The 14,923-nt window shown below is 41.2% G+C and overlaps 1 protein-coding gene across 1 annotated transcript in view; it reads left to right on the forward strand.

Annotated features, from left to right (window-relative positions):
* The first annotated feature begins 852 nt into the window (after positions 1-852).
* DNAJC3 (DnaJ heat shock protein family (Hsp40) member C3) overlaps positions 853-14,923 on the forward strand; it is a 31,806-nt gene continuing 17,735 nt past the window's right edge. Inside the window, exons 1-4 of the mRNA XM_037377848.1 lie at positions 853-1,011; positions 6,217-6,327; positions 9,247-9,371; positions 10,421-10,495. Of these exons, the coding sequence (XP_037233745.1) occupies positions 930-1,011; positions 6,217-6,327; positions 9,247-9,371; positions 10,421-10,495 (393 nt within the window). The 5' untranslated portion in view covers positions 853-929. The remainder of the gene's footprint in view (positions 1,012-6,216; positions 6,328-9,246; positions 9,372-10,420; positions 10,496-14,923) is intronic.

The following is a 14,923-nucleotide window of genomic DNA, read 5'->3' on the forward strand; positions in this document are numbered from 1 at the left end:
ACTTTTAGCATGAAAACACTGTGCTGTGTTGAATCACATCACTAGTTTTTCTGCAGGCTGGTAAATTCCTTTATACTTGTCATGCCTGGAAGTCTGCACATGGTTAAGGCCACACTGACTATGTTGCCTTTGCTCTCAGTGGAAAACAGGACAATGTCCTGGGGACAACTGGGCACAGTTCGCAATAGTACTTGCCTTCCCCTGCTCGCTGGCTAGGTCAGACCCAGCAGTGAATAACCAGTATCAACTTACTCGTGGCTACTGCCCCATTTTTCTACAATTTGGGCATTCCAGATATACTGTCTTCGAAAAATGAAGGATAACAGCAACATCACACCCCAAGAGGTGGCCCTTCACATCAGGAGTGTTAAGCGCATAAGCCCCGCCGCCAGCCCTTTCGGCCCCCGTCCTTCCCCAGGCCTGCCACTCCCTGCACAGCCCCCTCACACAGGCTGAACCCAGGCCTGGAACGAAGCCCTCGTGGCCTCAGGAGAAGCCCGGGCGCTGGAGGAGGGGCTGGCAAGGAGACGCGACATAAAACGCGGCGGCAGACGAGCACACGCCGGGTTTCCCCACCCGCTGGAGGCCTGGAGCCCAGCGCCCGACCCGGGTCGCCAGCCCGCGCCGCCATTTCCCGTCAGGGAAGCGCGCTCCGCCTGCCTGCGCACGCGCGGCAGCGGGACCCCGCCCATGCGCGCAGGCGCAGTAGCGGCCCCGGACCGACCCCGCGGCGCGCAGGCGCGGAGCGCGCCCCGCCCTGCCCTGCCCCGCCCCGCCCCCCCGCCGCTCAGGGCGGTGTTCGGCCAGCGCGAGGGGCGGGCGCGCGCGGCGTGGCCAATCAGGGGCGCCCACGACCCACCCCGGAGAAGTTGGAGCCGTTGGCCCGGGGCGCTGCCACTGTCGCCGCAGGCGTCGGGGGGGCGGCGGCGATGGTGTCTCCCGCGGCCTCCGCCGGCCGCCTGGGCTCCGCGCTGCCCTTACTGCTCGTGCTTTTCGACCTGCAGTACCAGGGTGAGGGCCGGCGGGTGTGCCCGCCCCTCCAGGGGGTGCCGTGCTGTTGGGGCCGTGCGTGGGGTTGGTGAGGGGGGCGCGGCGGGCTGCGGGCCGGCTCGGGGGTGTGTGGGGGCGGTGGCGGTGGCCGCGGTGCTCCTCGGCCAGTCGGGGTGTGAGGCGAGTGAGCCTGAGGCGGGGGCTGCCGTCGGGCCCGCAGCGGTGCCTGACCAGGGCGAGTCGGTGCCTGGCCGTCCTCCCTCCTGCCGTGCTCTCGTCGGCGGTCGCGCCGCTGAGGGTGTTGGGGTGGCCGCCTGGGCCGTGGGGCAGCCGGCGTGGCCGGGCCGAGGTGCCAGTGGAGAGCGGAGCGCAGCCGGCGGGGCTGCGGCCTGCCCGCGGGGAGCCGGCGGCCTGAGCCGGCCGGGCCGGGTCGGGGGGAGGCCCCGGTGCCGCCAGCGCCATGGCGGCGGCGCAGCTCCCGCCGGACGGCCTGAGCGGGGCAGTATTTCTGGCAAGGGTGTGAAGGGGCTAGGAGCCGCCGCCTCATTGAGGCTGTTGCGAAACGTGCGTAATGAGGGCACCGTCGCCGCTTGTAACCTGTTTGGTTTTACCTGAATTCCTGGCGGTGCTGTTGGAGGTGGCTTGGTGTGTGCTTAGTTTTCCCTGGCCTTCTGATAGGGTGCCAGCTGCTGTGAAGTCTTGAAAATGTGGTGGCATCCTCCAGTGCACCTGTGTGACGGCATTGGCCAGTTCTGTACTGGCCTTGGAGTTCCTCACTTCTGTATGAATTCTGTGCGGTTCCCGATTTTAAAGGCTTTTTCAGTGGTCTTCTTCAGCCACAGACATTATTAGTGCCAAACCTTCAAATTCACTAAGGCTTTTGACAGTTGTGTTGCATTTGTTTTTGTTTTGTTCTGGTGGGGGTTTTTTTAGTCGGTTTTTTTTCCTCACCGTTAGTATTTGAAGTTCAGCAGAGAAGTTTATCTGCACTTTGTGTGGTGTGTTTACTTTCAGAGTACACTGTCAGCAACACCTGTATGACCAAACTTGTATTCACAGGCTCCTGTTAAATTTGTATCTTGGTTATACGGTTGCACATGTAGTCAGAGTTTCACCTGAGGAACGTTCTGTAACTAGCAGTGGCAGTGTGAAGTGGAACTGAAGCTGTCAGTAATCAAAGTCTGTAGACTTCAGACTGACCTGAGCTTGACATTAGAAATTCAGTTGCACTAAACTAGCGAATACTCCAGCTGGCCAAGTGGCAACAGGAACATACTGTGGCAAAGATGCTGTGTAGAGTAAAAATACATACTGTGGTGTGGAATTGCTTTTTGGATGTGTATTCTGGTAGTGTTAGAGGAAAAATAATAATTGTGGTCAAAGTATACTTCCTCCTCCTTCCCCCCCCCCCCCCCCCAAGATTGTGGCAGTGATGTTCCTGATGAGGTTTCTTTATTTGGAGTTGCCAGCCTATTTCAAGTATATGGTTTAATGGACATGTGGACTTACCAAAGCCACATTCCTATTTTAGGGTATATTTACTTGATTTCAGTTCACAAAGATGCAATCACACATTAAAGCAAAACCCAAACCTGTTTAAAAGTAACAGCAAGTATAACTTATTAGGCTAAACATAGGGTCATTCTGATAAAAAAATGCTCCCAAAGCAGGATCTGACACTCAGGTGACAAGACAATCATCAAGCTCTATTGTGTTTTTGTGTGTTTAAAAAAACAAAAAAAGTTCACATAACTAATTAAGATTAGTGACATACATGTTTCTTTTGTAATTGAAACAACTCTGTTTCTGGTACACAGAACTAATTCTATTTATTTTCATGGTCCTGACACCCATCTTGGGAACAAGATTTAAAAAAAAAAAAGTTGGTGGAAATTCTGCAGGGGAAAAAGAGGAGCCTGTAGACAAATGTAAACTCATGAAACTATTCTGAAGTTGGAGGGCTTTCTTAAGCTTTTTACACTGTGGATGTGATTGGTTATTTGAGGATATAGTTTAAGTTTGTATACTTAAGTACCCACATATTAGCACCAGTGTTTCTAATAAAACAAAATTCCTACCAGGAAGTTACAATTTTTGACGTGAGTGTATTTAACTGGAAAAACAGGTTAGCTGCACCTGCTAATCTTTCCCGTGCCTTCTGGCTGGCTTCGAGTTGTCAGGGCTGATACCAGTTCTTACTTATGAGTAGTTTGGGTGTTTTGGTTAGTTTTTCTGACTCTTCCACTCTTGCACCAGTGCTAGGACTACACACTCTGAATTTATCCAGAATATCTGACTTTATTTGATAGCTGAGGCTCTTATGTGTGGTTGTCTGAGGTCCTTGGTGAAGAGATAACAATTAGGCCGGCTTTAGAAATAATACTCAAATTAAAATACTTGGAAGTTTTAAAAATGGAGAGTATACTTGTGTATCTCTGGCATAAATATAGTTTCTTGCTGGAGCATACAAAGCTTCTTCAGCTGTAGTGCTGGGCCTTTGGCATCCAGTTCACTAATGACTGTGGGAAGGAGCTCTGTGGGGTTGGTTTGGTTTTTCCTCTGGTTAAAATTGAATCCTTGTGTTCATTCCCAGACCAGAGAGTGAATAGATACCCAAAAAAGTTACATAGAATTTGGGTCCTTAGACTCCTGTGAGTACGTTAATGGTTTTTAGATGTTTACTGTGGCATGGTTTATTTAGAGCAATTGTTTGCCTACAGCCAGAAAATGAATAAGCAATAGATCTGTATGAATAAATAGCCCAACTATCAGGTCAGAGTCTAGTGTTCCTGAGTAGTTACAGTGAATGTCACTTTTCATCAGGGTTACCCTGACTATATAGGCTGCTTCTGGAGGTTCCCGCGTCAATTCATGATGTTCAGCAGCATGCAGAGCCAAGTTTTAAAATATGTCTGGTATAATTAGTCTTGTTCTGCAGGGAACCTACAGTCCTTCACAGCTTGCCTTATTTCTCTATCTTTGTTGCTTCTGCTCTTATTACTTACTTGTTTACTACTACTGGTCACCTTTCTAATTTCCTTTATTTTCATTATTTTCAAGGAAAAAGATGGCTCTCCTGCCTAGAGTATTGTGTAACTTTAAAACTGTGCTGAACAATATGTATGAAAGACACTGAATTGTATAGATACACCTTACTGTGAAAAATCCATTCTTGAAGTTATCCTGATGTGACTAAACTGTGAAACAAGGACACTCCTTCAGATGCATGAGACTGAAAATTGAATGCCACATTTAGGTGGATGGAAGGTTCATCAAAGAGTAATTTGCAGCCCACTTCTAGGATGCCATTTCAAACTGACAAGTTTTGAAAGATTTCATATATTGATATGTGGGGAGAGACAGAAGGGATGAAGCTTAGGAGTTTTTTGTTTGTTTTACCTCACCTTAAATACTTCATTCTGTTTATGGTTTGATACCTGATTTGTTGCTAGTATACATACTTCCAAAGCCAGGGAAATTTGTCATGTTTTTTCCAGTTTTGCGTTGGTTTTTTGTTGTGTTGTGTTGTTGGTTTGGTTGTTTGGTTTTTTTTTTTCCCAATGCTTGCTTTGTTATTTTAGAGGACATTGGACTACACAGTGATCAAAGCTTTAAGCTAGAGAAGAAACAAAATGGTAAAGAACATCCATTTTTTGGAAAGCTGGACATTCACATAAAAGCCATCTTGAAGTAGAATACGGCTTGTGAAAAAAAAATTACTGTCAAGAAAACTTTTCCACTACAGTGGAGCTATTTATATTTTATTCGGAGCTGTACATACCTAGAATGGATTTTGAAATTCACAGTTTAGTAAGATTTCCAAGTTGACTATATGATAAGTAATTACTATTTTAACTTCATCTACTTAAAAAAATTACTGACTGGAAATGTGAAGCTTATTTTATAGTAATTTTTGTAATTAAAGGAATTTGTTTGCTGTCATCGTTATAAAGAAATTGAATTGCAGCCCAGTTTGATGAATTATTGTCAAACTTTTAGCAGGTGGAGCTTGGTTTCCAGTGGATACAGAGGGCATTTTGTTCATTTTGGTATAGACAGCTCAATGATTTTCTTACAATGTGGAATTAAAAGAATTGTGAACTATATTACTGCATAGGAAAGGAAAATTAAATTAAGATCCCAGGTGCTGAGAGGTCCTAGTTCTAAAATCTTGATGACCTGGTGATCAGAAATTACTGTTCTTTCATTACAAACTCTGTTATTTAATCACCTTTCAGTGCCTATCTGAATTAGCTCAATACAAAACCTAAGTGGAAGAAATTGATTCTGAGTAATTGTAGTTCATTGTTTTCTAAACAATGTAATTTACCTTGTATATTGCCTTGCTTAAATTTGTGCATGGGGTATGCTTGTAGTGAAAGAAAACTGGTTATAGCGTGGAAGTTTGAACAGTTATAAACTGTTAAGTTGTAGGGAAATTCTGTCCTGATTTGAAGAATGCCAGAAGCAGTACAAATGAAAAACCTCTGTGGCTAAATTAATAGATGTACAGCATGTACTTGCACACAGCTGCTCATTTCCTCTCAACAATAGTCTTTCCCTGTTGGTTGACCAGCAGCAATTTATTAGCTTTAAACTACAACTGGCACTTTGAAAGCATACCACTTTAGTATGATTTTCATACTACTGGTTAAATGACAAGGGAGTGAGAATTTTAATTATTTATGTCAAAATAAATGTGCTTAAGAAACATTTTGCCGTGGAAGTTATAAAGATGAGACAAGTGCAGTAGATCAGAAGCCAATCTCTGAAGTACCTAACAGCTCTCAATTGAGTCCTAAGTTACCAGTAGGGTAATGAAATTTAACTTAGAGCCTTTTTATATTTGCTGTGTGTGCATTAGGAGTGTTTTTCCAGATTCTTTTGAAATTGAAAGCCCACTTAAAAATGTATTTTGTCAAACTGTGTTTATAATTGATGTATAAGGCTTGATGTGCAAAGGTATGTTACTGAATATATAGACAGGAATAGAAATGCATGTTTGGTGCCGCCTTGCAATGTGGTGCTTTACAGTGTTTATTTATTTTGACTTCTTTTTGGAACAGGGCAGATGTGTCTTGTGTTAGGCCTTAGGTTGTTTTAGTACAGGAAGATGTGACTTCTGCCTCTACATCAAGAACTGTGTGATACATGTATTATGACTGTATGCATTTAGTATAATCAAACTTGTCATTTAGAACCTTGATCTTTTTGTTTTTCTTTAAGGAGCTGAATGTGGAATAAATGCAGAAGTGGAAAAACAACTTGAAATGGGAAAGAAGTTACTGGCTGCTGGACAGCTAGCAGATGCTTTGTCTCACTTTCATGCGGCTATAGGTATGTATCTCAGGAAGACGACTCTTGTGCTGAAATACCTTTGGGTGGGGTTTTTTTTTTTCCCCTACTATTTGCTTCATAATTAACCCATTTTCTTGTAAATTGTGTTCCATGAGTCACAGAAGTTGGGGCACCTTTATATAGCAGTTTGGACAGGACCCAGCAGAGATGCAGTAGAATATTTATGCTTTGGTTTTGATAAAAGAAACTGTAGGTCCACAAAGTCATTGCTGTTCAGCAAGCTAGCTGTAGCCAGCTATATCAAAGCAATTATATTTGACTGTGGTATCATTTGAGGTATTCCCTGTAGCTAATCCCATCAAGATTAGATTTCATCTTTATAAACTTTTTTGAAGTATGTCTTTGAAAGGTTGATTTATCCAGCGTGGATAAAAAAATTCAACATTTAAAATAGTCTCTTTTTTTTTTTATTTATTAAATCTTGAAATGGGTGATACCTCAGTGAAACTGATGCTACAGGTTTGAGATACTAAACTGGTAGTGAAGAGCATATTAACTGTCCCTCTCTTACAGTCAGCTAGTGAGTGAGGTTTTGTTTTGGTGTTCTGCATTTTCAACAAACAGAGGAGTTAAATGTCTATAAATTTTAAAGCAACTTTGCAGGTTAAAATCCTTTAATTGAAATGTGGAGACAGCCCCACCCAAGAGCAATGTCCATTAACACTACAGTTTCTCAATTGCATGGGGTTTTTTTTTTGTTTTTTAAGTTGTTGTACTCTGTTATAGTGTGTATAAGTGCATCATTTCCTCTGTGAGAAGAATAATACCAAGGTGTTACTCGTTAATGAGTCATACTATTGCGACTTTTCATGCCTTGGTCTCATAGTGATATGTAAGTGAAATATCTGCTGATTCAGAGTTCATATCTTCTGTAAGATCAGGTTCCTTTATGTAAAAGGGAGTGGAGGGAGGAACTTCCTCTTTTATCTGTGCTATGGAAACTCGTCATTCCACCAAGAGGTGGTCTGTTACTCCTTTTGCCTTGTGTGTTACTGCCAAAGCATTCCTGTGGGATCTCAGCAAGTTGGCAAGCTTTAATTTGGGTTTGGTGAAAAGTCCAGTTCAGTCTGTGGCCATGAGAATGCTGCTGGTGGTGCAAAGGCAGCAGTGGTGTGAGGTGACATGAGCAGTGCCTGCATGGGGTGAAACCCTGTGCTTTGCCAGCAGTGCTCAAGCAGCTGGTAGAAGTGCAGTGTGACTGGCTTTGTTGTGACCTTGATGGGATTCTTAGTTGGACGTTGATTTGAGCCTGATTGCCTCAGCTTCTATCAGACCTTCTTCTTCGTATTTTGCTTCTTTGAAAAGATTTTAAGCACAATTTGCCTACTGTGTTTGTAGAGGAGGGGAGATGAAATTTCTCTAATCCTTTTTTGCCTGTACTGCATCATTACAGATCCTTGTCTTGCCTCAGCAGGCCTATTTTTCTCTTTCGCAAACTTCTAAAATAGAAGAAAGTTACTGTCCTTTTTCTCTCTCTTCATTGAAAGAATTTTCAATTCAATCTCATTAAGTTGCTGGCTTATGCAGTCTCTCTGGGTAAATGTCAATTGCTGTTCACTACTGTTACAAGGGAGCTGACGCAAAACCATACTCTCTGTCAGAAAGATTGTTATCTGGTGCTGGAATGTGTGTTTTGGGGTTAGCTCTTTTGTATCTTTCATCTTTTGTGTATTAATAAAGTTCCTTAATTTCAGCTGTTGATTTGTGCTTACTCTACACGTTTAAGTTGTATGCAGTAGGACTTAATACTTGTTAAAGATAGTAACATTTGAATTTACTTGATGCCTATAATGCTGGCATACAAGGTGGCATACAGCATGGGAGTTACTATTAAATTTCAGTTATGGACATTAGCATTTCCACAGCCAAAGCATTTTAGAGGAAGAGTGTGGATACCTTTTCTAGTGAGAACTGAACTAGTCTTTTGGTAATGGAGGTTGCTAGCTATGAAGCTTGATTACTGATCATAAGATTTTTGGCATTGCTATTTGTTCCATTTATTTTAAAGTTCTACTTTAACATCAGATGAAGTGAGAATGAGAAATACATGTTTTGTTTCTCAGATATACTTGTCTACAAATTCTGAATAGATGATTTTTAAATTTTTTTAGTAAAAAACTTAGCCACATGCAGTAGAAGACACTGTTTTGATGGTCTGAGTTTCTTTTGCTTGAGAGCTCACAGTAACTGTCATCTGTTTCTTTGAAATACTGCATAGAGAAGAATATTAAGAAAATTCTTCTTGGTTTCAGAGACTACTTACTGTAAGGGTGTACATATATGTACTAGCCTAGAGAGTGTTAAAATTTCTGGATCTTGGAAGTTTGACCAGCAGACAACATGGAATGTGTGGGCCTTAGCCTTCAGGTTTTTATAATGTACGTGCATTTGTCTGCTGTTGAGAGGGGGATGTTGGTGCCCACTTTAAAGAAAGAAGTTGCTGCTATTTCAGTGGATGATGTAGAGTGTTTATGTGTCTGTGATGACATTGGAATAACACATTGGTCATTTTGGGATTATTTGCTTGCATACTGTATGATGGATGGGATGGAGAACGACGAATTGGCATGTTTTCAAATGTAGGCTTGCAGCTGGAGGTAAAGCTCTAGTATGTAGTGGCTGTTTTCCGGTACAAAGCTGAAAAACATGTACATATTTCGCCTTCAGTACTCTTTAATTATTTGGCATTTACATAGTTTCTGTAATCTTTATTGTTAAATACTCAAACTGCATAGAAAATACTGCTTGAATAATGTTACAAATATTATGTTTGATAAACATCATTTTTCCCAGTGCCTTAAAAGTCAGATAATATATTTTTAGTCATTACAGTGTCGCTGTACCCAAAGTTTCAATTACCTTGAGATAGTATTCTGATCATTGTTTGTTTACTTGCAGAGGGAGACTCTGATAACTACATTGCTTATTACAGAAGAGCCACAGTGTACTTAGCCATGGGCAAATCTAAAGCAGCAATTCGTGATTTAAGTAAAGTGGTTGAATTAAAGCAGGACTTCACATCAGTAAGTATTACTGGAATTGAAAACTGTTCAAGTATAAAAAAATACCCTGTTTCAAACTGTAAAAGACTTTGCTCAATAGAAATAGAAAGTATGATACCACTCGGGCTTTAAATAGGATAAAATAATAGGAATAGTGTATGTGTGTGAATTAGCAACTATGCTGAGGACAGTCTATAATCAGTTACTCTATCAACTAATAGTTTTATTAAGTTCACGTTCCTCGTGGATTTGTGCTAAACACTTTCCTTCTCTTGCTTGTGACTTCTTTCAGTCACCAAGGCTATGCCCTCTGAGAGAGGCTGGGGGAAGAGAGTGCGCAGATGTCTCTGTTTTTCTTCTGTCTTAATTGGTATTTGATTTGAGGCATCTCTTCTCCGCGGGAACTGTCCTAATCTCACTACCTTCCTATAGGATTGTTGGAAGTTCTGATTTACTTACCCCTTTCTCACTTCTGTGTACTATGTGTGGGGACTGCATCGCTAGTTGGGAGACTGGTGCTGGAGTCTTCTCTTGTCTCCCTTTTCCATGGACAGTGGCACATCCTTTATAGCTTAGAATGAAGGAGCAACTGTTAAATTCATGGTTGTATGAAAACATTCTTATAATAAATTCTTCTAAATCATTAACTTGTTTACATAGCTTTTATTCTGAAAGTTCAGTGGAAGAATTATATGTGGATATGGTTATTGTTTGTTTCTGCTAATTTCTTAAAATCTATAAGCAGTTACAGTCAGGAAAATGGTGTAAGTTTAACACTCAGTTTGTGCAACTCTTCAAATGAGTTCTTTCTATGAGTTGCAGCTGCTAATAAAAACTGTGGCTGCTTCTTGCCCCTTATTTCTGGTGCAGAGTGATCCTTTACCATCAAAAAGCCCTCATAAGAACATTGTCAGTTTGAGAAGATAAGAACAGGTGTTGTGTTCTGTGTTTCAGCTTGTTAGCTGTAGTAAAATGAAATTTTTTTCCTGTGAAAGAAAACTGAACCTTGTGTTCATACTTTGCTGGATTGCAATTTGTATCAAAAGAAATCATACTATGTTTCATTTCAGGCGAGATTACAGAGAGGACACTTACTGCTGAAGCAAGGAAAATTTGATGAAGCAGAGGATGACTTTAAAAATGTGGTACGTTGGAGGCCTAAGCTGAACTACATCACTGCTTTTAAGGTTGAGTTCTGAGCCAAGGTCTCATCCTGACTCTGATGCTCTAGAGTAAATGTGTATGTCTTTCCTGTTCTTTAAAGGTATGGTAGCCAAGCTACCTTGTATGAATAAATGACTAATAAAGTGGCAGTGCAGTGCAGAAGATGAAATCAGAAGGTGTTGCATGAAGTAGCATAGCACTTCAGAATTCTTTTTTTTTGTGTGTGCCTGGCACTTCATGATCTCTGCTTGATGGCGCCTACACTAGGGAACAGTCTTCATTCAGAAAGAAAGGATAAGTGACAAGGGACTCACTCGGATTACACAATTGAATGCTGCTTTACATCAATATATTCTGGTCACCCTGGGAAATCACTAGGGGCCTCATGGATCAACCTTCGAAGGTTCCTGTCTCTCTTCACTGATTGCAAAAGGATCCTGGGCTCTGAATTTGGTCACTGGGCTGTTAAAATCAGTGTGTGTCAGTGGCATGCATCTGTATGTCTTCTCACCTGCAGAGTTCTCCATCTTTCACGAATGCATTGACAATACTTTCTCTCCGTGTTCTGCAAGTGCCCACAGTTTCTTTACAAACACAGTTGGATGTTAACAACCTAAAACTCGCTTGGGTTGGTTTTTTGTTTGCTGGGTATTTTGTCCATTTCAGCTGTGCTGCAAAAATACACTAATCTAACCCCAGAATTCTGTTCTGGGAGAGAATATGTGAAACTACTCCCTCTCTTTTGCACAAAACTTCTGTAAGCATGAAAACAAAGAAGATCCTTTCTTATTCTTGCTTACTTTTAAAAGTTGCTAGTTTGAACAGCTTGCATGTTCCTTATGCCAAAATAAATAGAATTTGCAAGTGTAACTGATGCTGTCTTACTGGCTTTCTTTGAAGAGTGTGATGGAAAAAACAGTTCTGCCTTGCAGGTCACAGATGTTTAAGGAAATCTTACTAGCGAGTATGTATGTCAGAGAGCAGTTACATTGTACACTCTGCAGGACAGTTGAGAGGAACAGCTCTTGCAGGTGTAAATGCACCGAGCAGTCTTTGTGCTTGTAGTAAAGCTGCAGTAGCTTATTCTGAAATCCATATAGGCATGGCTTCTCTGGCTGCTGCTGCTTCGTAAGTCTTTTAGGAGTGTGTTCTGCTGTTGCATGTCTGATGGCAATGCAGCCCTGCTGTTTGCAAATGTGGGAGAATGTCATTCAGGTCTGATTAACTCAGGACATAGTTGCTGCAATAGCAATTAATGTGATGTCAGTGTTGATTCTGACTTTGTGTGTGTATCTCTTTGCAGTTAAGTCTTTGTTGAAGTATTGCTTAATGCTTCATATGGATGGAGAAGCATTTCTAGCCAACTGTCCAGTAGCTTGCCCTTTTTTCAAACCAGCTGCAAAAATTTAGATTGCTGCCTATTTCAGTCAAGTTCTAAATCTGAGGTGGAATAATGTTTCTTCTCAGAAGCTTATTTATGAAGATACAATATTGGTCCTAATTCTTAATTCCAGTTTCCTTGATTCTGTGAACGTTATTGCTCATGTACTTAAAGAATATGGCAAGCAGTCTGTTTTGAAGAGCACAATTTTCACTTGTGTAGTATATTCAAAGAAACAATCCAATATTAAAGTAATACTTTGTAATAGGTTAACTTATTCAAACAGGGGAGGGATTAAGTTATCTTACATACCTTAAATCTTTTAAGTAGAATACATATTTCTTTGAGAGATCTCCCTTGTTTTCTTCAAAGTCTTTCAGATAGTCAATGTGAGTATTGTACCGGTTCTCTGTGTGTCTAAAATACCTGTATTTTAGTATACTCTGGCAGTATGTTTGTATTAAGTATAGTCACAATACTGTGAAATGTATTAATAGTCTGTGTTTCTTTGGGTTTTTTTTTTTGGTAAATGAGAGGGGACAAGAGGAGGAGGAAGGCTATTAGGGATTTAATAGCTTTCTAGATGATTTCAAGACTTTTACATCCAGAGCCTATCTTTGCTGCCAGAAGTGGTAGGAGCAAGGTAAATAGTAGGTACCAGGAAGCTTTGACTCATATTTTAAGTTGGGGGTCAAGAAGACAAGAGGAACCAGTTGTATCTTGAAATGAAAGTGCCTTCTGCTACTAGGGCAGATAATGATGCAAAGAAATTCCAATAGCATCTCAGTAACTTTTAGACTAGAGTGTAGCTGTGGACTTGAATACCTAAAATTGTGTGCTTTACATGTGATCAGAGTAACGTATGTAATCTAAGATTCTGCTCTTTAGCTGAGAAAACATGAATCGGGATCTGAACAGCCCTCTAGCATCTTTTGTTGGCTGGGTCAGCTAACTAGAATGCTGTCATACTGGGTAAGCATGTAGCATATCAGTAAACTTTGATGTCCAGATCTGGAGCTAAACTGGAGAAAAACTTGGGACATCCAGCATTAATAGTGCATAGACTAAATCTGCAAACAGTCACTGTAAGTCAGTAGGCATGCAGCAGCTTGGTCATATGTTTGAGCCTCCAGAAACTGAGTATCATGGAAGGATGGGGTGGAAATACTGTATTAAAAAAAACAAACCCCAACAACCACAACCCAAACCAAAAACAAACCTCTGCCCCACCCATCCTTCACTGAAAGGGTAGTCTTAATTTGAAGAAAATTAATATACTTTGTTTACTCTGCAGGATTTCAGGATGTTACCTAGAATAGGTGGTCCTGAAGAAGTCATATGCTTACAGAAATTAATTGTGGCATGTTACATGTGAGAATTTTTATCTTCAGTGTTAATTTTTTTTTTCCTGAGGAAGTAGTTGTGTAGATGAGATAGGCTTTCTTCTGGTAAAGCCAGTTTTCTTTGAAGTAGATTATATCCCCTTGAATAATAGTAGATGTGTTTCTCTGTGTGATTTAACACAAGATCATTTGTCTATTTGGGTCAGGTGTTGACTTCATGGGAGTAGTTTGTAGTTTAAAATATCCCCCGCTTTTGAGTTGGAGAAATCAGATCAGGGTGTGAAAACTAAGGAGAATAATTTTACTTGGACTGTCCAAGGAGAGACATGCAGGGGTGAGATGGTTTGTGAATCCCAGTGGAGACTCTGAAAAGCTTTGCTTTTTTTTTTATTTTTTTTTATTTATTTCCTACTTCCCATCCTTCCTCTTGGAGTCATGCCCCTTTAAAAGGGATCTCAACAGTTTAGGAGATGCAGTCATTTTTGAGGAAAAGAAAAGGGTAAGAAAAATCCAGCTCATCTAGAGGAGAGGATGACAAACTTTCCTAGTTTGTAACAGCAGCAGTTTTGTCTAGAGCTTAAAAGAATCATTGAAACTTTTTTCTTTTCTTTGTCTACAATAATAAAACCCACTGTTCAGCATATACTTGTGAAAAGAAAAAAAAGTCATACCCTTAATTTCTTTCTACATGGTTTTTATAGTATGTAGGAAAAGTTTCATGAAGACCCTAAACCTCTTGAAGGTTATATGATTGCTAAGCAGAGTTGTTCCTATGTTTGGATGTTTCTACCCCCTGTGGCATATCTGTGCTGCCTGTGTTGTGAGGCAATGCCAGTGTAAGAGCAGGCAGTGGGAATGCCTAATTGGAAAGGGTGAGTGTACTCCTTCCAGGAGCAGAGCCTCTTGACACCCCGGCCTTCACAAGGCAATCTAAAAATAACATGGTTTTTTCTACTCTGTACTTCCCTGTTGGCCAGAATTAATCACGAGGTTTGGGTAGAGGGTGTGATTCAAACTTATGCCTTGACATGTTAAGAAATAAGACGTTTCTGGAAACATCTCCTTTTGGCCAGCAGATGCACCAAGTTGACGAGGTTCCTTACATGGGCCAGTTTTTGTTTTATTTTTCCCCTGTCTAGCAATACAGAATCGCAACTCATTAGTCTTTAGAAGCTCTTTAGCTTTTTCCTTGGCTGCTCAGCTACCAGTTTGGAAGTACAGGATCTAGGGAGTACTAAAACTTGCAACAGGTGTCAGCAGAGGGGTCTGGTTCTTGTGTTCAGAGTGCCCAGGATGGAACAGGGATTAAGCAGAAGTCCTTAGGTGACTTCAGAAAGTTGTTGCTCACAGTATATAAATAGTATTTATTTCTCTGCTCCAACTTTGGTTGAGTGTTCATATGCTTTAATAACAAGTTTCTTCTGTTTTGGTTAGTATTTTCTGAATGATAGAAGTCAACAGGACAGATCTGTGGGCACATCAGTGCTCATATCTAAGGCCTCAATTCATGAAAGCCCAGGAATATTTATTTGATCTTTTAAGCATGTGATTTTTAGTGAAAATGGAAGGAATATTGGTATATTTTGGTTGATAGAAGGCCTTTTGAAAATTTGACAAGAGCAACGCAAGTCCTGACAGCCCTTTGTGTATGCCTTGTAATATTGTCAGTGACCCTGCTTGTGTTT

The sequence above is a fragment of the Falco rusticolus genome, chromosome 2 (assembly GCF_015220075.1).
Source record: "Falco rusticolus isolate bFalRus1 chromosome 2, bFalRus1.pri, whole genome shotgun sequence".
Lineage (NCBI taxonomy): Eukaryota > Metazoa > Chordata > Aves > Falconiformes > Falconidae > Falco > Falco rusticolus.